General features: G+C 38.3%; 2 protein-coding genes across 3 annotated transcripts; both read right to left on the bottom strand.

Annotated features, from left to right (window-relative positions):
• Positions 1 to 11,410: 11,410 nt before the first annotated feature.
• LOC145122487 (protein FAR1-RELATED SEQUENCE 3-like) lies at positions 11,411 to 11,986 on the bottom strand. Its single transcript, XM_079058086.1, has one exon. It carries the CDS (start codon positions 11,984 to 11,986, stop codon positions 11,411 to 11,413), a length of 576 nt encoding a protein of 191 aa, XP_078914212.1.
• Positions 11,987 to 13,846: 1,860 nt separating this feature from the next.
• LOC145121308 (UDP-glucuronate:xylan alpha-glucuronosyltransferase 2-like) lies at positions 13,847 to 16,171 on the bottom strand. 2 transcript variants are annotated; one of them, XM_079057076.1, is made up of 3 exons: positions 15,790 to 16,171; positions 15,021 to 15,687; positions 13,847 to 14,943 (listed from the first exon to the last, which is right to left on the bottom strand). In XM_079057076.1, the coding sequence occupies exons 1-3, from the start codon at positions 15,958 to 15,960 to the stop codon at positions 14,000 to 14,002; spliced, it is 1,782 nt and encodes a 593-aa protein (XP_078913202.1). In that variant the 5' UTR covers positions 15,961 to 16,171; the 3' UTR covers positions 13,847 to 13,999. The 2 variants fall into 2 exon arrangements, with proteins under 2 accessions (XP_078913202.1, XP_078913203.1); XM_079057077.1 differs by having other exon boundaries at positions 15,785 to 15,902.
• Positions 16,172 to 25,954: the final 9,783 nt, after the last annotated feature.

Below are 25,954 nucleotides of genomic sequence, written 5' to 3'. Positions count from 1 at the left end.
AAACTCTCCACAGTCGGTCATATGTTGGAAGTAGATATGAATCAAGACTGTCATGGGTTGGCTTGTAGAGGTCTAAGATGTTAGACAAAGCGGGGCTACAACACTCATGAGTGCTCATAAGTTCTGAGTATTGGATTCAACCCACACTCACTTGTATCACTTCATGGAATTTATCTCGAGTGATCGTGAGACGGTAATATCATATAAGTCTTCAAACCTAGAGATATGATTTGTTGCCTATGAGTTGGTTATGCATTGATTGCACGAAAACGCATTGGTAACTCGATGTTATAAACTGTGCCTTTGTGTGTAGTTCAACAAGTAGTAGAGCAAACATATGAGTCGAAGTTTATCTATTCCTTCTAGGATTAGAAGCGATATCTGGGCCCCTCGATGATTTTGTTTTGACCTATGTACCGGGCCCGGTCAGAACTAAATTGATGTGTTCAGTTAAGTTCTATGTTAAACAAATCGGAAATCGGGAAACAAATGCTGGACAATAAGCAAGACCATGTTCCATGTATTTGTCCGACTGATATCTAGAACAGAGGATTATATGATCACTTATCTAAAATGGCGCTTCATAGTTCAACAGAGTTTAAAGAGCTACGATTGCTGATCGGTTCCTGAAGTCATACTTGCAACTATAGTTATTAGACTTATCCAAGTGGGAGACTGTTGGATATAGTGTCTAAGTCCATAACTATATTTGGTATGTACTTGACCCGACCCGGCATGGTCCATTTGGGTTGCACTTCATCCGAACAATTTACGGATAATCTTTTGAGAATAGTATAAGTTATGATTTATTAATATATTATAAGTTCTAATATATTAATATAAAATCATATTATTTAATTAGTGTTGTTCTATAATTAATTTAGAATTAATTTAGAGATCAAAAGTATGACTAATTAAATATGGGTTCTTGTATTTATATAGTGTGGGCTAATGCTTATTTGGAATGGGCTAGGCTTGCATGGAAAGTCCATGGATACTCCATGGAGCTTTAACCCATGGATCTCATGGAAATGAAAAGACATGGGTATTAGGGTTTACATAGATGTAACCCTAATCCACCACACTATATAAAGGAGGCTTTGGTTCTTGATATAACACTAGTTGATATGTGTAAACCAAGAGGGCCGATTTCAAGAAGTTTGTGACTATTCTCTCAAGTTTCCAAGTTTGTGGTGATTTGTGACTTCCATTTGAGGCATCCACATTATTGGTGCTAGGCTCTCAAACTCCAAGCAATCAACTACTACTACAAGGTAAGTAATTCTACTAGTTTTATTTGATTCAAGTATCCCATGTCATGCTAGTTAGGATAAGAACCTTGGAAAAATAATTATTTGCATGTATCTTAGTCAAACATAGACCCAAGGTTTCTAGGGTTGCATGTACACCATAAGAGTGTTAGAATGCTCAAAACCCATCACTGTGATCTTCAAGGTAGATGACACTGGGCCTGCGCCAGCTTGGCGGCGCACAACTGACAGTTGACCTTCACATGGCAAACCTGATCTGAATGATAGAAAATCCTCGTACTCAGAACCAGGGCTAACTGGCGGCAATCCCTTACATAGTGCCCCTCCCTGCCACACTTGTGGCATACCACTCCTGATCGACAAGCCCAGTCATGAACCTTTCCACACTTCTCACAAGTGCGGCCTTGCTGACCCCCAGACCTAGAATCAGCGGCTTTGAACCACTTCAGCACCGGCTGAGACTGTGTCGGGGACGGTCTCTACTCCCTCAACTGAAGATCTATCTTAAGCTCACGCCGCCTGGCGGTCTCTTACAACTCCAACAAAGAATCACACCCCTAAGTGGAAATAAACTGCCTGATATCCGTCTTGAGCATGCTCAAGTAACGGGTCATCTAATCCTTCTCCGAAGCAAACTCAGGGCAAAACATGACCCTCTCAGTAAACATCCGAGTGATCTCCATCACCGACTCCGATCCCTACCTCAGATCCAAAAACTTATGGGCCAACCTCTCACGCTCAACCTGCGACACATAACTAGTACGAAACATCTCCATAAACTGATACCAAGATACCGCAGCCCTCTGCTCAGCAAAATACGATCTCATAACAAGTCTCCACCAATTCTTTGCTCCGTACCTCAAGAGGTTCAGAGTGTATAACTGATGAGGCAGTTGTGGTACCTTTGGAAGACATCCAGGTCGATGGTCGCCTGAATTACATTGAGAGGTTGGTGGCGGTTCTAGATTTGAAAGTGAAAACCTTTAGGAACAAGGTGGTGAACTTGGTTAAAGTTTATTAGCATCATCGAAGAGGCTCTGAGTGGACTTGGGAACCCAAGGATGAGATGAAGGAGCATTATCCAAATTTTTTCGCAGAGGCCGACTTCGAGGGTGAAGTTTGATTCTAGTCGGGTAGATTTGTAACACCCGTTGTCACGTAGTTTTCTTTCTAGTCCCTTGTGTTTTAAAAGTTTTCAAAATGGTCCATATACTGGGCGTACAAGTTGTATGCAGGGAGTAAGTCAGTTGACCTTGGGGGCAGGTCAACATTTGAGTATGTTGGGTGTACATATGAGTACGCGGGCGTACTCGTGTTGTCTCCAAACCCTAAAATTTAGGATATAACCCCTATTTAACCATCTTATTCCTCCCTTGGACACCATCTTATCAAGCCTCCATTCCCTCTAAACCCTAAAATCGAACCCCAGTGTGTGAAGGAGATTTTTGAAGCTTGTAAGGTGATTCTTGTGTGTTTGGTGTTTGAAGGAAGATCTTTCAAGTGAAGGTGGTGCATTCAAGCTTGTAGATCCAGAAACTTCACCTTCTTGTGCACCTTTTTAAGGTATAAAGTTTGCATCTTGAAGCTTGTATTAATAGATCTTGTTTAGTCTTGTATTTTAGTCTTTTATCCCAAAGCTTGGACCTTTGAGAGTATGGAGTGCTACATATCGATTAACTTGTCCTTTCAGGCATCCTAAGGTATCTTGAGTCGTAAAAATGCTAACTTGTTCACTTCTTTTCTTCCATGTAAGAGTTGTGGGGGGGGGGGGGGGGTTATGAAGTAAAAGTTAGGGGTTTTGAGTTATAACTCCTTATAGCCATGCAAAGGCTTGAAGTTAGATATTTTTAGTGATGATTTGTACTTAATACTTGTGATTTTATGATGGTTTGGTTTTATGAACAATATTTTGGGTAAATTAAAAATGAAAATTTTTGTTTAAAATTTGGATGTTACACGTACGGCCGTCGTTGACTTTTGACCAAGTGTGCCTTTTTGACAATTTGTGAGGGTTTTGCATCTTGGGAGGGGAAAAATGCTCTTTTGCCTAATTTATGGATTAGACTTGACTTAGGATTAGTGAAGTATGAAAATTTCCTTAATTATTAATTAGGGTTAATTGGTGTAATTATTAGGCGGAGTCTAGTTACAGCAGTTCGGGTGTGAGTTCTATCACTCATCTGTGTGAGGTGAGTCTCCTCACTTATTCTTACATGTGTGGTAGAATAGATTTATATATGTAACGACCAGCGAGGTCTATGTGCTATTACTGTGATATGTGTTACCTTATGTGTGTTGAGACTTCGGGTAGTCTCTAGGGTTGATGATAACCCATAGTTGTTTATTTTGTGTTGTATTATATGTGGTATTTTGGGGAAGTCACTAAACTTTGTGCTTACAGTTGTTGATTAAATGTGTTTCAGGTACTTCTGATGATCACGGGAAAGCGAATGCTTTATTGTACACATTTGCCTGCAATTTATGATACCAGATAGTTTTGGGACACTTTGATATGTTGATGGTGATTTGTATTTGACACTGTGATTTTCTTGAGATGGTTTCTATGAACAACGTTTTATATGAATTTAAAAATGAAAATTTTTGTTTGAAATTTTAAATGTTACATCTTGTCTTTATAAATCATATGTGATTAGATACATATAATGATATGTTATTATATACAAGAGAACGAGCATTGAATAAAAAATATGAAAATAAATCTTTGTTTACATTAATCATATGTTATTAAATACATATAATCAAATATGATTAAATACATGAGAAAAATTATTGAATGGAAACATGAAAACTAATCTTTTTTTATATAAATCATATGTGATTAGATACGTATAATCACATGTGATTATATGTATTTAATCATGTGTGATTTATGTGATTAAATACATATAATCATACATGATTTATGCCATTATATGAATTTAATCACATATAGTGTTGGTGGTTGTAGGTAATGGGGTGTTGGTCGTGTGGTGGAGATGTATGGTGGTACGTGGTGGGTGGTGGTAGTGCTAGAGTTAGGGTAGGGTGGTTATGGGTGGTGACGGTGATGGGGGTCGTGGGTGATAGTTGGTTTGTGGTGGTTGTGGGTGGTTATAGGTGGTGGGTAGTGGTGGTGGTGAAGGGTGACAAATGGTGGTGGTTATGGTGAGTGTTCAGTGGTTGTGATGTTGATGGTTGGGTGATGGCAAGTGGTGGTGATGGGTGGTGGCGACATATTGTGATGATTGGTGGTGGTGGGTGGTGGTTGGTGGTTTTAGTGGTAATGGTGGTAGGTGGTGATGATGTTGGTGGGTGGTGGTTGGTGGTAGGGATGGTGGTGGTGGGTGGTGGTGGCAGACGGTGGTAATGGGTAGTGGAGGTGGGTCGTGGTGATGGGTGGTGGTGGTTTTTATGGGTGATAGGTGGAGTGGTCGTCGCGAGTGGTGGTGATGGGTGGTGGATGTGGGTGGTGGTGATGGGTGATGGTTGGTGGTGGTGTTGGTGGTGGTGGTGGGTGGTGGTGGTGATTAGTGATGGGGGTGGTAGTGATGATAGTGGTAGGTGATGGGTGGTGGAGGCGGGTCCTAGAGATGGATGGGTGGTAATGGGTTGTAGGTTGTGGTGATGGGTGGTTGATAGTGATAGTGGGTATTAGGCATTGGTGGTTGCTAGAGGGTGGTGATGGTTGTTGGTGGTGAGTGGTAGGTAGTGGTTGTAGGTGGTGTTGGTTGGGTGGTGAGTGATGTTGGTTAGTGGGTATTTTAATTGTTTGTAACTGTTTTTTTTATTTATATGAATATTACTTTATAATTTTAATTAAAAAATTGTGTGGTCCAAATTTGTTCTCAAATGTTCTCCCAATAAGAAATGTTCTCGATTGAACACTTATATATTAAATTCACTGATATCATCGTTTGTCGAACCCAAAAAACAATGTTGTTTTAATATTTGTTTACTTAAAAAAACAATGTATTAAATTCACTGATATCATCGTTTGTCGAACCCAAAGATATATCGTCTCTTCCGGTCAACATTCACACACTGTGCAGTGCAGACCTAGTCGTATACACTCGAATACATTTCATGTTTGCTTTCTACTATGTCAGTCGTACTACGCTGACGATGCATATTTAGACAGGCCCAACGACACGAGGCAGGCAACCCCTAACCTCCAGTTTGTCATAGTTCTTCGTAGCAAGGATGCTAAGCAACGACATACTTCACTTCTTCTCGGTTTCAGGTTATTCCGTTTCTAGTTCAAGCAAAATATTTTTTTTCAAGCTCTTGGTGTCCCTGTTCATATGCTAGTATAAGCTGTTGATTCTGTTTCAGTATGTTTGTCGAAAGGGCTTGGTGCACCAGTTGGAAGTGTTATTTTTGTGAGTTAAACAAAACCTTTTCAAAATTTTGTATCCATATCTGCTTACACTTTACAAACATTGTGTGCATTCTTTTGCAGGGAAGGCATGGGACGCGAGCACCCACCAAGAAAAGGATGAAAGACTTGGAAAATTTGTCAAATCAACTGAAATCTATTTTGAAAGATGCACAAGAAAGAGGGGAATCTTTGGAAAAACTTCCTTCCTGGGTCTGGGAATGGAAGTCTCCATGGAAGGGGAAAACCAAAGGTGGATAACATATAAGTCAAGGAGAAGAAGAAATGTATAATCTTGGAATCAAAACCAGGGAACAGATTCAAGAACTTTTTAATGATGAATATCACCATGATGTATATCAGATTAGAGCATCCCAGGTTTGCCTTCCTTAACCTATAGCTTGAATATGGTTTTCTTTTTACCATATCTTATAAGTTATAATACTTTTATATCTATTTTGTATATACGATTTAGATTCCCAAAGCTTCGGCTAGTGCTGTTTCATTTGGAATGAGCATGTTTAGTGGGAGATGAGAATTTGGAGTAAGAAAGCATCGAGCTTTTGCATTTTTAGTGAAAGTTGTGCAAGTGATATAATGTTGAGATTTCATGATTGTTGTAAGAACTACAAGGTACATAACTAACCTTTTTATATTATGATATGATCATAATAAAATTAAAGATTGTTCCTAATTTCTTCCCTATTATGTTGAGGCTTATAGGAAACAACAGGAACCTGATGTTCATAAGCTTAAAGAACCCGTATCTACACTTTGGTTTTTGTGCAAGCAGGTAATAAACATGTGATGGGTTTCAACTTTCAATTGTAGAAATCATTTTTTCTATTTAATTAATTAATAAATCTTAAAAACAATATATTTGATATTTCGATCAATTCATGATTTTTAAAGGGCTCATTCACATCAATAACTTTTATTTTGAAGTGTAAGGGTATTATGGTCAAACTATGGTTACAACATTGAAGTTGGGTAAAATAATGGAGGAACATGGTATACTTTTGATGCCGGATAGCTCATCCATGTGCTATTGAGATTATTTGTTGGAGAATTTGTGGGAATACTTGAACAAATGGAAGAATTTTAGCAACTCTAGAAAAATTTTGGGTTGTTGTATAGTGAATGGACCACGTATATGTTGATAGAAAATGTATAGAACAAATGGTAATACTTGAACAAATGGAAGAATTTTAGAAACTCTAGAAAAATTTTGGGTTGTTGTATAGTGAATGGACCACGTATATGTTGATAGAAAATGTATAGAACAAAAGTATTATTTTTTGGAGTAAGCTAAAATAGCAACCCACTTTTCATATTTATCTGAAATAACAATGTACTTATCATTTTTAATGAAAATTGGCAATTGAGATTCTTCGCTTTTGGTCGTATTGTTTATGTGACTTGAAATTTCGTATCCTTAAGTTCTTGAGGATTACCATCTTTGAGACAGGGGCAAAATCGCCCAACAAGGTTAAAAATCATCATACTTATGTGTAGATTAATACAACACTAACCAAAATGACAGCCTACTTTCATTCTTAACCTAGAATTGTAGAAACGTTTCGTTTTCAACCTATATTTCATTTTAACCCAAAATTGCAGAAAAGTTTCATTTTGAACCCAAAATGACAACCTACTTTCATTTTTAACCCAGAATTGTAAATTTTTTTGTTTTGAACTCAAAATGACAGCCTACTTTCATTTTTAACCCAAAATTGCAGAAAATTTTCATTTCTAACCTAAAATAGCATTATACTTTCATTTTTTTTTCACAAAATACCTTCATAAATTTGTTTTTTTCACAAAATAGCATCGTACTTTTGATTTTTTCACAAAATACCCTCATAATTTCGTTTTTTTTCACAAAATACCATCGTACTGCCGTTTTTGTTTCACAAAATACCCTCATAATTTCGTTATTTCACAAAATACCATCGTACTTCCATTTTTTTTTTTCAGAAAATGCCCTCATAATTTTGTTTTTTCACACAATACCATCGTACTTCTGTTTTTTTTTTCACAAAATACCCTCATAATTTCATTTTTTCACAAAATACCGTCGTACTTCTGTTTTTTTTTTCACAAAATACCCTCATAATTTAGTTTTTTCACAAAATATCATTTTACTACCATTTTTTTTCACAAAATACTCTCATAATTTTGTTTTTTCACAAATTATCATCGTACTTCCGTTTTTTTCATAAAATACTCTCATAATTTTTTTTTCACAAAATATCATCGGATTTTCGTTTTTTTCGTAAAATACCCTCATACTTTCGTTTGAAGCACATAGTGCAATACCCGGATCTTGGTACGTTTCACTTTTGCCCTTCATTAATTAAAAGTTGCAAATTAGCCCTTGGAGTAGTACGCTGGGCGTACTAGCTGAGAAGCCAGTACGTGGGCTGTACCACCTGGTACGCTTAGCGTACTAATGCGAGATGGATCGGGACTTCGGGTGCATACGTAGGGCATACGCTTATGTACGCTGGGCATACATGCAGTTTCTAGAAACCCTAATTTAGGGTGTTGCACCCTATATAAAGAACCTTAACCCTTAGGGTTGGCCTCTCTATTTGTCCCTAAACCTCCAGAAAACCCTAAAGCGTCCCTTAGCCTCCATTATTGTATTTTTGAGCTTTTGAAGAGAACTTGGTGTTGTTTTGCTTATTCTTGAAGAAACTAGAAGAAGGTGGAAGTTCATAGTTTGGTGGGGAAACTTGAGATCCATGATCATTCATCATTTTGCAAGCTTCTAAAGGTATCAAGTTCAAATCTTGACTTGTTAATGCTTAGATCTCTTTATGGGTTGATTTGTCACACTTTTGGTCCGTTTTTGAGTTGATTGATGGATTGGGACGATTGAAGGGATCATTTCTCTAGATCTGAGCTTGTTAGAGGCTTCCTAAGCATAAAAGTGCCAACTTTATGGGGTATTGGTTCTCATGCATGCATTAAGCCACTTATTAAGTCATTTTTAAGCTTAAGAGATTCATTTAGCCATGCATATATGTAAAGTTAGCAACTTTACGTGTTATTCCAGCTCAAGGGAGTCAGATCTATGTTTTGGAGCTTTATCTTTATGGATTGAGGGCTTAATGCGAAGAGTGGATGAACAAGAGGAGTACGTTGGGCGTACAAGTCAGTACGTGCAGCGTACAAGCCTCAATGCGAATACGCTTAACGTACAGCCGAGTACGCCCCACGTACTCAGTCTGTTGGGATTACCGGTTTTGGGCTTCAAGTTTGGGCCTAGATGCTTGGGCCCTTATTGGGCCATCTGAGCACAAGTGTTTTGGGCTAAGTGGAAGGGTGAGCCTTAGGATAAGGCCCAAGTAGGATTTTAGGTCCAATTTGGAAAATTAGGCCAAATATGGCCTTGAGTGAGTATTTGGATAGGGATTGGGCCTTGGCACATACTAGGAAAATGATAAAGTGGCCTTTTACCCTAACTTATGAACTAATAGCTAAGGATTGGAATCCAATTATTAATTGGATGATTACTTTGTTTGTGATAGTGTGGGGATTTAGTGGGCCACAGTCGAAGACTTTCAGTGTGATTGAGCAGTGTGATGTGAGTTTTCCTCACTGTACTTACGGGTTGAAGGCACCAAAGCCGGCCCTTTGGATTGTTATCCTGGTTTATCATATGACTGAGTATTATAGTGATCTATTAGATATGTATCCTAGTAGATAGGATGATGTTATGCTTAGTGATCTGTAAGATCTATCTTTTTGTCATTGGCTGATTATTAGTATGCTTGTCTGTTATATATATGTATGTGTCGACACGGTGTATGTGTGGTTGGGTTGAGGCAATCCTGCTTTGTGCTAAAGGCCAACAGACCCAGGGCGGCCCGGATAGGCCGAAGGCCCGGAGAAAGGTCCAGATAGGCTGAAGGCACAGTGTGGTGTACCAGTCATGCTGAAGGTTCTGTGAGAGTACCAGGTAGACTGTAGACCGGTGGGGCGTTCTAGTCAGACTGAAGGCTCTGTATGCATGCTATTTGTTGTTATTATTATGGTTATGTGATGTGTTGGTATTTTGGGGGAACTCACTAAGCTTCGGGCTCGCAGTTTGGGTTATGTTTAAGGTACATCAGATGATCGCGGGAAGGTAAAGGCGTGATCGTGCACCTCCTCGTGTTTTTTTATGATTTTGGGAACCTCTGATATTAAACATGTTTTGAAAACTAATTTTGTAAACACATGATGATTTGTTGTTTGGTTTTAAACGTTTAAGTTTTTTCATGAATTTTATGGATGTCATACATAGTGGCAACCAAATTTCGATTGTAATCACACAAATCATAAACAATCAACAGATTTCATTCGAAAACATTAAAATTGTTAAGAAGCATCAATAACTTCTAGATTATTCATACATCGTTTGTGTCTATAACATGAAAAAAGGTGCAGTTAACCAAAAAAATGCCATGAAGCATCTATTTTTTCTTTTGCTCACAAAAACAACACATCTCATCGTTATGTATCTTGCAACGATTCATCCGCCTGATACATGAAAAAAATAAAAAAATTGTTAATATAATTATTAGAGTTCTCAATCATGAAAATTAAGTTATTATTATAATTACCTTTATTTTTGAACAAATAGTAGCATAATGAACCAATACTTGACTGTAAGAGCATGTTTGTTTTTTGGGGGCTTCTAAAGAAAACTTGATTTTACTTGCAATTTTAGGACGCCCTTTTGTAGTAGTTGGACCAAGAGGATCACGGATAGATAACTGTTGCATCATATCTACTTGCAAAACTCCTATACAAGAACTTTGAGATGCATTCTCCAAAGACATAGATTTCTTTCGATTTGCTTGATCATCTAAAAGAATTATCAATATCGTATTGAGTTTTTGTATCTCCGCAGGGGAGTCCCTTTCTTGTCCAATTAGTTTAGTAAAATTTGAACAGACACAAAATAATGTGTAGGCACTAACTCCATTTTCATTATTTATTTCCCCAAGTCCGATACTAACACTACCCAGTTTGTACCTAGCATCAAGGGTCCATCGCGGTAAAATATAGTGACTCGGTAGTTCTTGAACATGCTTCTTCTTCATCACATATAAGCTATTCTTGAATAAAATACCATTTGTCTCATACATAGAACACGAACATGTGATGCTGACTTGATTTAAAGAACGAAAGGTAACAATACGCCAATATTTTTTTTATTAACGTCCAATTGCCCAACTCTATATGTGCTTTCTTCTATAGTTTTTGTTAGAGTCTCGTGAGTCAAATTGGTAAGAGATTCGGTCCATTCTTTTTTGAAAGTATCAACCATCTTTCTAGTATAACATTGACCTACTTTTGCTTCGATTGGATGCAATGAAGAAAGAACCAGCCTTGAGTTCATAGTCTTGAAGTCTTCATCGTCTTCGGCAGCCCTTCGCGACTCAACTGCTTTGTTATATTGTACAAAAAATTCATTCAACATGGCCCTCGAGTTAACAAATCCATAAAAAAATGAATTGATACTCTCACTTCGTCCGGTTATGGTCATACCAGCAAAAAAATATCCTTCAAGAAGGGTTTAGCCCAATGTATACGTTGGTTATACATGTCACTAATCCAACAATTGCTTTCTGGTTCATACTTAATACACATATCTTCCCATGTTGCTTCAAATTGTTCAATAGTGTCACTATTTACCCATAATCTGTGCGTTTCTTGAAAATCACTGTAACAGGAAACACACCATCGAAGGTGCTCAGTTTCATGCTTCCTAATATGCCATGAACAAAAGTGATGATGAGTCTTTGGAAACACTTTTTTTTATTGCATTTCCCATAGCTTTGTCTTGATTGGTAATAACTGCATTCGGATACTTGCCAAACATACATTTGAGGAAATGTTCAAATAACCATTCAAATGTCTCTTCCTTTTCATTTTCAAGCAATGCTCCACCAAAAAGTATAGACTGCCCATGATGATTAACCCCAGTAAAGGGAGCAAAAGGCATCTTGAATTTGTTAGTCATATAAGTGACATCAAACACAACAACATCTATGAATTTTGTATAGGCATCTCTTGATCTACCATCAGCCCAAAAGATATTTCTCGGATAGCCATCATCAGATAAATCCACAACAAAATATTGGTCACTGTCAACTAATGTGTTATCTTGAAAATGTTTTATAAGTCCACATAACTCCTTTCCTCTATTATGATGTTTTTGATGCTCAGATAAGACATCAACACATTGCTTTGAAGTTAGATCAGCTATAATTGAGGTTTTCATTGTATTAACAACATTTTCAATCTGAGAAGGTTTCAACCTTGCTTGACCATATTGCACCATAAGAGATTTACCTTCTATTGGCAGTGGAAATTGCTATGAGATCGATGCTTCATCACTTCCGTAGGTGTCATGGTCAAGTCGTGATTGCGTGTGTCGTTAAACGAGTCCACCAACCATTTCCCATCCTCCTGTTTTGTTATTTGAAGCTTTGCTTGACATCCGGTTCTAACATCTCTACGACGTTTTTTCTCATTTTCAATTGAATCATCTTTGGCCATCGATTTGAAACCTTCTTTGTTGCATACATATATCTTCCGAAAATGCTCATTTGTTTTAGGATTTTTAATTGTGTCATCTCTACGTATACCAAAGCCATGCAAAAATGAATAATCATTATAAAATGTATAGGCATCATCGGTTGTATCAAAAACCTTTCCCAATATTCTTTCATCATTAACATCATCTGCGTCAAATTCAATGTTCACACCGATATTGTTTATTTTTTTCACACTCATATGTTGTTTCCACGTAATCATTTGTGTCAATATCTTCAGTTATATATGGTTCTATAGCTTGATTAGTTGTTTCGGCTTCACTCATTATGGCCTGCAATAAACAACGATGCATATTGAAACATTATACGTAAAAACATATTAACAACCAACAATGAAAAACTAAAAAAAAATTAAATACATTGGATATTTTACCTTTTCTGAAAAATCGTTAACCAACCGCAATGTCTAGCTCTAGAAACTACAATGTCAATAATAAAATCCCGGAACGAATACAAAATCAGCAGCTAATGGAGAACACTATAAACAATAATGTCGAATATTAAAAATCATAAACACTTCAAAAAATGATATCAGATACGTTTCATAAAAAAATTACTTGGAAGTACTTACCGTATGCAATTCCAAAAAAACGTTGGAGGCTACATTGTTTGATCGAATCCAATTTCTTGAATTGAAACTTTTTATTTTTTTTTCTGTTAATTGCGATTGGAGGCAATTGATCGAATATAATTTTTCAATTCAAACTTTTTTTTTCCTGTTAATTGCTATTTCTGATCATGGTCTTTCGGTCTTGTTTCTTTTCTGTGAATTACAATTTCATATTGCAATCGATTTTTCCAGGATGATTATCATAGAACCATTTGAAATTCAAGTACAAATCGAGTTGAATATCGTCACTGAATAAGGAAACGTCAATAAGGAAAACGTAGCAAAAAAAATATAGATTTTTTTTTTAGTTAACTCACAAATCAAAACTACGTAGTTTTATGTATAAGGTACCTATGTTTATATATATATATATATATATATATATATATATATATATATATATATATATATATATATATATATATATATATATCTTAGTGATGGTTGAATCCTTGTTAGGTGCACCTAAAACCGGGCTGGTAAACTAACTGTTTAATTAATATACAACTAATCTTCCCCAAATCCTTCAATCTCACACAATCTCACTATTTCTAGCTTTCTTAATTAAGGAAATAAAGTAACATTTGCTAACCTAATCCGATGCCTCTGTTGACATATACAAATCAATTACTTACCATATTAGAATTTATCGCTTTTTACTTTTGCGTTCATCGGTAGACTGTCAACATCTGGTTCTTTGTCGATGTTATCAGCCATGACTGTAAACTTGAATATAAGTGAAATAATGGTTTAACCTTTTTATATACAAGTTGGAAATTTAATCGACGCCTAATTAATTGAAACTTATATTATGTATTTGTGTACGTAACCCTTCATGTCTCTTGCTATTAGTTGCCATAAGAGTGGAGGGGAGGACCATAGCTATTAATTAACCCCTCATTGACTTCACTGCTGATGATTCGCGAGAGATACTCAGGAATGTAACTCATGTCGCCTAAGTTTCTATTCAATCGTATTAACCAAATGACCTTAAAAACATATATTAACTCCGTACAAGTATATATAAATCCATCCGTATGTACATCAAGAATGATCAGCTAGAGCATGATATAGTTCCAAACCAAAACCAATAATAAACAAAAATCGGCAATGTAATATTCATGTGATTTTAACCGCGGCGTCTTGGATCTGTAACATTGATCTTCCAGTGCTCATCGGCAAATCCAAGTTTCTTAGCTTGCATTCGATCCCACTTCAACTCTATCTTCCTTTGCTTCGTCAACTTACAGTAATTTTGCAAGCTCTCATCAATGGTGTCATGAAGCTTCCACCATGTTCGGTGTGCGATATCACTGGCATACACATGCTGATCCCCTATATCCCAGTTACAATCATAGTCCCTGTAGCATAGCCATGGCTTGATTCCCAAATAATGTATGGCGTAAAGCTTCGGTGGATCAGCCCCAAACAACTGGTTTTTCATGCTGGTTTCGACAGTTGTATTTGACCAAAAGTTCTTCAAGAAGTTAACCCTTCTCGGTAATCTGTGCCAGTAAACGAATATCTCATTCAAAAACCCTTGATCGCCACCATTGTACGAGATGATGTCATTGGTACGTTGCATGAAATGCCTGAAAGTACAGTTTGATGGCTCGATGACCATTATACCGGAATTAAATATGGAATTATCATTGCCGACGGCGGACATTTGTGGGAACGAGAAGATGATGTCAAGATTGCGGAGGACGATGATGTCAGAGTCGATGAAAATGATCTTGTTGTAGTCGGTGAGCTGCCATAGCCGGAATTTGCTGTAGTTGTACTCGTTATAAGAGTCCTTCTCGGCTCGTGGGTTGCGGATGCGTTCGATGATTCTTATAGTCCAACCGGCGGCAGCTAAAACCTGGCGTGTAGCGACGGAAATGGAGGTGTCGATGAGGAGGATGAGGTCGTGTTTGGTTCCTGTTTTGAGGAGGGATTGGGCTAGCATGATGGCACCGCAGACGTATGATTCCGACGAGTGGAGCACGGTGGCGTAGGCTTGACGTTTTGTTGATTTACGTCTTGAGTTTGTTTGTTGGATCTTGGTTACATCGTATACTTCATCGTTTCCTGTGAAAAGATAAATAAAGATTAAATTTTTATAAAATTTAATTGAAATTCTTTTTATTAAATAAGAAAGATTGTACCTTTTCCCCATAGAGGTAAAGCCAAGTTACAAGTACCAACGGGTAAATAAACCTTTTGTTCCAACTTCTTCATATTAGGCCGATAATACCACCAATCGCCGTCGTGTGCCAGCAAATCGTCACACCGGAATATCTCCACCATTGGCCGGCACTTGCTCAAAACAACCACCTTTGGCTTCCTATTCCAATTCTTCCTCCCTCTCCTCACCACCATATTCGCCGCTATCATGTGCAGTTGCAACCGGAAAACATCTCTTCCCCACCCTTCTGCCGGAAACTTGCATGGTATCTTCACCACTATCATGTCGAAATACCCGTATTTCTTGTAATCCGGCATCGGAATCTCCGGACACAATGTTTCATGCATCTCTTCTTCTTCATCTATCCATTCTGGGAACAAGTCTTTCCATTCGAATAAATCTGAAACCTTTTCAAACGTCACAGGAATCGTCTTTCCAAGCACGTTCCAATCGCTTAAATCTTCCCCTTCCATATTCACCATCCCCATTCTCATCCTTATCCCTGTTCCCGGATAACCACTTACATTTAAGAAACTTGGCCTCTCTCTCTTCACCATTTTGGTTCCAATTTTTTGCTTTGAGTGATTACTACTCGACTCTACTGCGTCTTCCAGCAGCACTGCCTTCATCTTGTACCCGGTTTCCACCTAAAAATAAATTAATCAGCTAAATATGTTAAGACACAAACGTAAAAACAAAGAACCCATGAAGGTTCTTTGTTTTTCAGGCATGGAGGCAGCTCACCTTACCTTGTGGTGGCAATCACGGAGGGAGCAGCGAACATATGACGCAGCATTTTCATGATAGACGGAGGAGGCCGATGGACGGAGGAGGAGGGTGGCATAAATAACAAGAAAACAAGATAGGAACACAAGATTGATCCTAATGACCAAAGATTTTGAAGGGGTGACCTTCCACATTGTTGTGGTTGGAAAGGCAAAAATGGCTCGAAGATAATGTATTTGGGCCTATTTCCAGATTTTTATCTACTCAATATATGATCAAGAAATAAAGGGGGTGAGAAGAGTTTAGAATTGAATTTTAATCAAAGAAAGAAGTAGGCAGTTGAAGGGCTCCAAGTGTCGATCTATGATTGCTTGAACAAAATCAACCTTTGCCGATTAGTAATATACATTCACATCTTTCACAATTATATACTTGAACAAAAAAATACGTTATATGTCTGTATTTTCATAATCATATTTATTTTATGTTAGATATCTTAGCTAAAATTGAAAAAAATATATAAAAAAGTTAATAATATGTAAATCTTATCATCTTTTCTATCAAATTTTGGTTGAAATGGGCAGGGGTAGGATTGTAAACTTAAAATAAAGAATAATGGGCGGTGAGTAAGGCATGGCCAACAACTCATTAGTTGGGTTGTCAAGTTTTCAAGTTTCTAAGATGAAACGTCACTATTAGCCGTTACGTACGAAATAGCAACGCTACCATCTACATACACATATTTACATTTCATGTCCTTCCATGGGCACTTGTATATTTGGTTTAAAACTCACATATCCTCTTTTTCTTATATATCATATTGTGATCCAAAATATGTTTTCGCTGGATTGTAATTAAAAGAAAGTGATCGAGATAATAATTTTTTGTCAGATAATAATTTATGTTCTGTAGGAATGTACAATTTGTATTATATAATCATCTAAAACATAAATATATTCTTATTATTTGATTAATTTTTTTTTATTATTATTTGACAAAATTTCATAAATGGTCCTAGTAGTTTTTTAAAAGTGACTGAGGACAATGATAGAAAATGCTACACTACTTGTCCTTATGGTTTCATTTTATTGCAAATTTGATCCTTATAACCAATATTGTTAAAGACACCCTCCAAACCATATAAAATATCAATTTACCTTTTCATTATCTTTTTCTAGAGTAAATTACACATTTGGTCCCTATGGTTTGCCCAAATTCACATATTTGGTCATAGTATTGGATTTTTTATGGCTAGTCCATGTGGTTTGCATTCGTTGCATTGGTCGCCCTTTCTTATATATTTTTATATTTTCTTTTTATACTTTTATATATACTGATAATAATAATAAATTAGGAAAATCTCTCTTTCATCCCTGCCACCATCACCTTCTTCCAACAAGGGATGATATTTATAACCGGAAAACCGAACCGGAATCGGACCAGAACCGGAACCGTTAGAACCAGAATATATAGAACCGGTTCCCGTTCCGGGTTTAAAGAATGGCTTTATCCGGGTTCCGGGTAATCCGGGTTTGGGTCCATCGGGTTCGGGTAAACCAGGTTTAAGAACCGGAACCGGTGTTAGGAACCGAAGCCACTTTTAGGTGTAGGAACAGGTTTCTATGAAAAGTTTAAAACATGCATATCTCATTCATTTCAAGTCGGATTGACATGCGGTTTTTTCCAACATGTAGTTTAGAGTTTGTACATGATTTTAGACTATAAATTTTCCTTTTTTAGTTTAATATTTGATACCTTACAGTCCCCCAAAGTCAAGATATCAAAGCTAGAAGTTTTTAGTTTTCAGCTTTTTTGTATTCTGTGAAAATTTTAAAATATTAATATCTAATTCGTTTGAAGTTGGATTAACATGCATTTTTTCCAACTTGTAGTTAAAAGTTTGTACATGAATTTAGACTATAATTTTGTCATTTTGTGTTTAATATTAAATGAATTATAGTCCCCTAAAGTCGGGATATCAAAGCTGAAAATTTTCAACTTTCGGCTATTTGTTTTTGTACTTTGTATTTTGTTAAAATTTTAAAACATGCATATCTCAGTCGTTTAAAATCGGATTGACATGAGGTTTTTTCCAAAGTATAGATTAGAGTTTGTACATGATTTTAGACTATACGTTTGACAATTTCGGGTTCGTATTCAATGACTTACAGTCCCCCAAAGTTGGGATATCAATATGAAAATTTTCAAAGTTCAACCCACTAAGTAGTAAGTAATTACCAAAAAATTCCGGTTTTTCCGGTTCTAAAACCACTTTATCCGGTTCCACCCTACCCACTTTAATATTTTCGGGTTTTCCGGTTCTAGAACCACTTTACCCGGAACCGAACCGGAACCAGTTCCTGTATAACGGTCCGATTTCCGATCCTACAAAAAATCATTAACCGGTTCTGGGTTTTCTTCGTCCGGGTCCATCCGGTCCGGGTTTGGACCCACTTTCATCGCTACTTCCAACCCCTCCCAACTGTAACACTCGATTTCTAGGTATTTTAAAATTTAACCCTTGGTATGAGAATTGTTTGAAAATTTGTCACAAATGGAATTCAAATGAAAAATGGGGGCTGAGTACGTACGTTGGGCACACATGGTCAGGGGTCAAACCCTAATTTTTAGGGTTTGTACCCTATTTAAGCAACCTTATGTTCCAAGGCTCTCTCCTTATCATCCTCTATTGCCCCTTTTGAGTACTATTTCGAAACCCTAACCCATTTCTAAAAAGAGTTGATCTATGTGTGTTTTGGTGTGTGTTTGGTGTATCTTGAAGAAGAAGAAGAAGAAGCTTGGTTGAGGAGCATTGATCAAGTAGGAGCTTGTAGATCTAGAGTCCATCTATGATTTTCAGCTTCATAGAGGTATAAAGTCTTGACCTTGCTATTCCATGCTTGGATCTAGGACTAGTTAAGTTTTTAGCACATTTTGGTCCCATGAGTAAGTTCTTGTGAGTAAATGTTACTCCAAAAAATTTGAGTTATCCTTGTGATGTTCCTGAGGTTCCTAGTTCATAAAGTTTGCATCTCTATGGTTGTATATCAATCATGCACGAGTTAATGATCATTTAATGGAAGTAGAATGTTAAATCTTGGACTTGAGTCTCTTTGATCCATGCAAGACTTTATCATTTAAGATGCTTCCCTTGAGCAAGATTTGTGCTTTAGGCGTTTGGACTTAAGCATTAAGTGCTTAATAATGAGTTTTGGCTTTCTGATGAGTGCATGGGGCGTACCAAGGTGTACGCTCAGCGTAACACGTCTGAGCCCCGATTTCCTTCGTTGTAACTGCTTGTATGTGGGGCGTAACTTGTGGTACGCGGGGGGGGGGGGGGTACTCACTAGAACCCTTATTGGGCCATTTATTGAACTTTAGGACTTTTGGGCTTGGGCCATAGGTTGTTACGCCTAGGGTAGGAAGGGAAAAAGGGTCTTTTACCCTTTATATGAGGATTTGAACTCTCAATTTCGGTTAATGTACTAATTGCTAATTAGGGTTTTATTATTTGTGATTTAGCATGGGGATTTTACGGTTCAGCAGCCGAGTGTTATTTGTTTATCAGCTGATCGAGGTGAGTCTTCTCACACTGTTTAGGCGGGTCGAAGGCACTAATGTCGGCCCTTTGTTTATTAGAATGCTAGTTGTATGTGTGACTCTTGCATGTATTGTATGTGTATGTATATATATCGGGTGGGGCCTGATGCCAGGCAGGGCGTGATGAGTGTGTTGGGCGGGGCCCATCGCCTGTTACTGACAGATCTGCGTCGGGCGGGGCCCGATAGAGGTCGGACGAGGCCCATTGTATGTACAAAATGTGGTAATTTGGGGAAAACTCACTAAGCTTTGTGCTTACGGTTTACAGTTTATGTTTCAGGTACTTCCGGTTCGAATGGGAAGAGCTCAAGATGATCGCATCGCACACACCATGATTTTTTGCCTTATTTGAATTTGATGTATTTTGGATGATTGTTGACATACTTTGATTTCCTTTATGATTTTTATAAACATGATTGTGTGATGGTTTTATTAGTACAAAAATGAATTTTTTGGGATATAAAATTTTGGGACATTACAAATTGGTATCAGAGCCTTGGTTTGCGGTGTAACGCTTGGTCCAGGTAATATTTTTTTTTCAAGTTTTAGGGTTTTGGACCAGAACTCGATGAGTTGGGGAGCTCCAACTCGTCGTGTAGAGATTTTTCTGGACGCGGGTTAAGGACCCTACTCGACGAGTTGGGAGCCCCAACTCGATGAGTAGGCGCTGGAAAGGAAAACCCTAATTTTTCGGTTTTGCACCCTATATAAAGAACTTATGGTTCATTTGTGGCCTCCCTTATCATCTTTACAGTCCAGAAGCAAATCTGTTAACGTATCACTCCAAGAAACGTCAAAAGAGAAGTCAAACTGACACCGAGCTTGGCCTGGTTAGAACCCAGTCTAAAGCCAAGTCCGGGCCTTCACCAACACGAGGGTCGCTGATAAGGCAGTTAAGGTGCAGAGCCGCACCTTAACCCCTTCTCCGGAAAATCATACCCTGGCAAACGTGGGACCAATTAGAGAGTCCCACGCGCTCATCAGACGATAGCCACTATCTTTGTGAACATTTGGAAGATCTCCTTCCAGCCAATGGGAGAAGGAGGCAAAAGACGTGACTGAGGACCCTCCAATATGGGTCTGCCACGTCGCACCTCACGAGAGTATCCTCAACAAAATCAGTTGAGAGACATGCCTCTGGGACAGGTATAAAAGGATCCTTCTTCCTCACGAAGAAGGAGACAAATTATCTCTTTTCTATAATCACTTACCATCTCTCTCTCAGATCTCATACTAACTAGATCGTCGGAGCTTCGTCCCGGGATCCCCTCCCAGACGTCGACTAACAATCTCTATCCTATTTTGTACTGTGATATCAGGGGAAGTCGATTCTGCAAGGTTCACCGGCAATCTCGACCCATCCATTCTCCAACATAGCACAACAAAACTCTAATTGAGATAACCCTCCATATTGAGTGTGTGTAAGGCTAAAGAGTGTGTGTTTGGTACGTTTCTTGAAGAACTCAAGGATTTAAGAGCTTGGAACGAGAAGGAGCTTATAGATCCAACATCTACTTAGTTGTAGCCACCATTTGAAGGTAAAAAGCTATTACCTTGGTCTTTCTTTGGTTAGATCTTTTCATTCAAGAGAGTAGGGCCTTTTTAGCCCATTTTGGACCTATTTTTGGAAATTGGGAATGAATTGAAGTTGTAAATTAAGATCTGAACTCTTCTAGGCCCCTATAGTCATAAAGTTATCAACTTTATCAAGCTTTGGCCTTTCCTCATGCCCTAAACCTATTATCAAGTTTGGTTTTAGCATTTTAGCCTCTTGAAGCCTTGCATGCACGTAAAGTTGGCAACTTTACGTGGAAACTACACCCTAGGGGACTGCATCTGTAGTTTGGAGCTTTAGATTCGACTAAAAAGGGCTGAATAGGTTTAGACTGGGGTAAACTCGAAGAGTTTCCCTAGCAACTCGACAAGTTGGATCGAGTTACCCCGCTTTCTGGATACTAAGTGAACTCGATGACTTAATGAGACAACTCGCCGAGTTATCTAGGGTTTTTCCCAGGTCTTCTGAACACTGAAGGAACACGACGAGTTGCTAGATGCACTCGACGAGTTGGGGTCAATATGGACTATTAACCTTGACTGTTGACTTTGACTTTGACCATGGTTGACTAAGTTTAACTTTGAGGGTATTTTTGGTATTTTGGGATTTTGACAAAGTTAATCACATGATGGTTGTAGACATTTGAGTTGGAGCTGCAAGTTGGGACTTATCTTATCAGTTCAGCATTTCTTGAGAGGTGAGTCTTCTCACCATACCAATGGGTCCAAGGCACCAAGGCCGGCCCATTACATGATATATGGATTGTTAGTTGGTCATATGATATGTCCGTATGACATTTGTGTGGAAGTCCCCGGGGGTTCCCGTGGCAGTAGATTAAGACCATGAGGAGGTTCCTATGGAATTTGGTATAAGTCCTTGGAGGGTTTCCACGGCTTCCTAGTATGTTTACATGTTTAGCTCGTATGTTATTTCTATGGTTAGTGAAGACCGTGTGGAGGTTCCCACGGCAGGTAGCCAAGACCACGTGGGGGTTCCAGTGGCAGCAAGCAAAGACCATGTGGGGGGTTCCTATGGAAGATAGTTAAGACTACGTGGGGCTTCCAGGGGCACTTGGTATAAGACCTTGGAAGGTTTCCATGGCATCCTTATATGTTTGTATGCATGGCTTATGTATTATGTGTAGCTTATAGAGCTAATATGGATTATGTGATTATGTGGATTGTGTGGGGTATGCTCTGGGGAACTCACTAAGCATTAACTTACAGTTTGTTGTTTGTTTCAGGTACTTCAGAGCCTAAGGGCAAGGGCCCGGTTTGACGGCGCAGCGTGTACTATCTACGGCGATTTTATTTTGGGACACTCTGATATATTGAATAAAATATTTGATGTTATGAATTTTGAAAACAGTTGTTATTGGGATGTTACAAGTTGGTATCAGAGCCTTGCTTTAAGGGATCCGGGCACACTCTCGGGGTGTGTCAAGACTCAAACTAAGCAAATGGTAAAACTGTTTTCAAAAATCAAAGTTAAAACTTCTTAAACTGGAAAAGGGAGAGTGCAATGCGCGTAATCGGCTGAGCTCAAGTAAGTAGTTCCTTAATATGTTAGCCATGCTATACTGATATTTGAATTATGATAATCGTATGAATCTTGCCACGTGTATGCTTTCAAAATTGTATACGGTTAGGGTCTTATAGCCTTAGAATGATTGATTTTACCTTATTTCCAGTTGCTTGTCTGGTTGTGGTCTTAGGGTAGATTCTGTTATTCGAAAGTCTATTTGATCATGTTTTGTGTATAATTTGCATGCATAAGGCAACCTGTTATGATTGAGTTTTGGGTTGATATGGATGGAGCAAATCTTAGGATAGCCTACGATTTAAGCTATGCGGTAGCCTGTGAGATATGTTTTGTTTTGGTAGGAATTAGAGTTATCAGGTAGAGCCTTGGGGAATGTAGAGGTAGGTGTGGATGGTAGTATTGGGCCCGTACTACTGAAAGCACAAGACCTGTACCCTAACCAATGTTAGATCTGGAAGCTCTAAGGAGAACCGGTGTGGAAGGATCCCCTTTTTTGACATCCTGATCATTATGTTTTATGGTATTGCAGTGCAGTATGGTGGTGACACGACATGGAGCAGGGGGATCAAGATCCGGATCCGGATCTGGGTCAGGCGATGGTACCGAACCCATTGATGAGAGGCTGCGCGAGCTTATTACAACCGAGGTTACGAGGGTCATCCTTGACGCTACCCCAGTGATTTTTGGGACGGTCAAGGAAGGGATAATGGAGATCATGGAGGAGCGGCTCAGGTCTTTTCGAGCCGAGATTGCTGCAGGCCAGGTCGGGGCCCAAACTCCTTCGTTCAGGGAGTTCAAGGCGTACGGGGCGCCTGAGTTCTTCGGGTTCAGGGACCCGATACGTGACATCCCCATTTTCACGTCCAGAAAAGACCCATTTTGTTTATGCTTTATAAAAATCAGAGTACATCTTTTAATAAAAATGTTGCGGAATTTGTTCCCATAAAAACATGATAAATACATTATCAGAGCATTTCCGAAGAAATGTATTTTTATCCATTTTAAAACATTTGGGATGTCATCGTCAATACAGAAACATAAGCATAAACAAAACTTACATTCATTTACACTAGTGATCTACATCTCTTTTAAATCCCTCAGTGTAAAGTAGCTTCATATCGACACCTGTGATACAAAAAAGCTTGAGTGGGTCGGGTTGGGAAACCTGGTGAGTACATAGGGTTTTCAACCCACAATAATATAATTATTATGTTAAACATCAAACAATCAACCCAATTACCCATCCCCATTATCTTCTTTACTCTTAAGTATCTACCCTAAGATTCAGCGATTCCTCGTTCATTCATTCCTAAGGAGTATCCTAAGGAATCGACACTAAGTCTGCATAGTCACCAGAGTTTATCTCGTTTATTGACAGTATCCTTTTCGAGAGTCCACTCGTAATACCTGTCAATGGGTTTTTATAGTACACGGGGTGAACACATCGTTCACAACACCTATAGGTTGCGAGCCTGCTAGTGTTCCACTAGACTGTCTAGAATAGTCCGTGGTTGTCATCCATACTCTGCTAGATGACGGGGACATCGCTTGGGTCATCGTTTGGCTCATCGTTTTGGCTCATCGTTTTGGCTCATCGCTTTGGCTCATCGCTTAGGTCATCGCTTCACACCATATTTTATCACTCATATATCATCGCTCATCATTCATCTCATCTTTCATCGCTCATCATTAATCTCATCTTTCATCGCTCGTCATTTATCTCACCTCTAATCTACCCATGTTTTACCCAACACATTTTGTAGACATAAAATACATATACAGTTTAGATCATTTAAAACATGTATAAAACGTTCCATCCAGCATAGACAACAAGTATTCAGATAGTATACACACATAGCACGTAATTTATATAAAATACTTCATATCTATATGTAAGATGAAAGTAACTATGCACTCACTTGTTAAAGTGATGATTCCAAACTCGGGCAACGCTTCACTTTTAATGATTCTATTTTCCTTCGACGAAACCTAGCATTATTATCGTTAAATTTTAGTCTAATATTTACCGTGACTGATTATTAGTCTTAGCATTATTATTATTATATAAGCGTTTAAACAATATTTTCCAACCACTATGTACAGTCAGGGGCCAGACATAAAACAGCGGAGGGCAGGACCATTTTGGCATATAGCACTTCTGAAATCCAACAACCCTATGTGGCCCTTTAAACCATATTCCCCGTACCACGAGTAGTTAAAAAGATATTTCAACGACACTTATATAACCCATAATAATAGCTCAAATAATTATTATAAGGTCCTAATAACGTTACTATATTTAAATAAAAGCTATATTAAAAATTAGGTAGGCGTATCTTACCTACGAGGGGGTTTGGCTAGAAGCCGGGCTCTGTAGGGGCAGGACTTCCGAGCCGAAATCTCTTCTTCTCGGAGCCGTCGAGCGCTCCGGGGCTTTCTTCTAGCGCTAGGGGAGTTTTTGGGAGGTTTAGAGAGAGTGTAGAGAGAAGAAAGAATGTGAAAGGTGTGAAGAAAATGAGGGTGGGAGAGGTTCTATTTATAGGGTGAAATATGGCTGAACTTGGTGCCACATGTCACCATCTGGTGGCAAGACTTGGGGAGAAAGCAATGGCCAAGATTGTGCCACATCACCCATTTTCGCGCAACACACTTCCGACTTCTAAAGTCCGTAACTTTAGCATAGGAGCTCCGTTTTTGACGTTCTTTATAGCCACGCGTAGGTAAAATAAGATCTACAACTTTCCTTTTGACTCCGTTGGCTAATTCTTTGACCGACCTTAAATTTAACAGTCAGAGGTGACTACACTGTTAAATGTCCGCGTAAAATTCATAACTTCTACATACGGACTCCGTTTTCATCTGTCTTTTTCGTTGAGTTCCTATTAATGAGATATTCAATTCTCATTTAGGTCGCGTTGGCCAAAAACCGCTCGATATAAAATTCGAGTTTCGGGCCGTGCACTGCTAGGCCAAAATCTTAGAAAAATCATAACTTCCTCATACGAAGTCAGATTTGAGCGTTCTTTTTATGCACGCTCTCGGTTTAACGTATACTACAACTTTTGTTTAGATCACTAAGGCCAAAAAGTCCAATATCATAAATTCACTATTTACGCTGCATAGTGTCGTGCCGGTTTTTTCGCGAAACTTCGACGGACCATAACTTCTTCGTTATAACTCGGATTTCGGAATTCTTTATATGTACGGAACCCTTGTGACATATTCTACAACTTATTTAAGATTACTCCTTTTAAATAATCTTCCATCAAAAACTCATTTTTGATGCTCACTGTCTCTAAATTGACTAGCCCGGATCTACGGGCTTTACAATTATCTCCCCCTTAGGATGATTACGTCTCGGAATCATCAAAGAAACATGGCTTTACATTAACTCTTCATCCTAGGTAATAACCGTAACTTCTATGTTGCTTCGAACGAGTATTTAACTCTTGGACTCCTTGACTGCAGGCGGTGCTCGATTTTGCACCTGC

The sequence above is a fragment of the Lactuca virosa genome, chromosome 6 (assembly GCF_052849685.1).
Source record: "Lactuca virosa cultivar CGN04683 chromosome 6, Lactuca_virosa_CGN04683_v6, whole genome shotgun sequence".
Classification (NCBI taxonomy): Eukaryota; Viridiplantae; Streptophyta; class Magnoliopsida; order Asterales; family Asteraceae; genus Lactuca; species Lactuca virosa.
The sequence above is the reverse complement of the archived record's forward strand: the minus strand, read 5'-3'. Positions and strand labels throughout refer to the sequence as shown.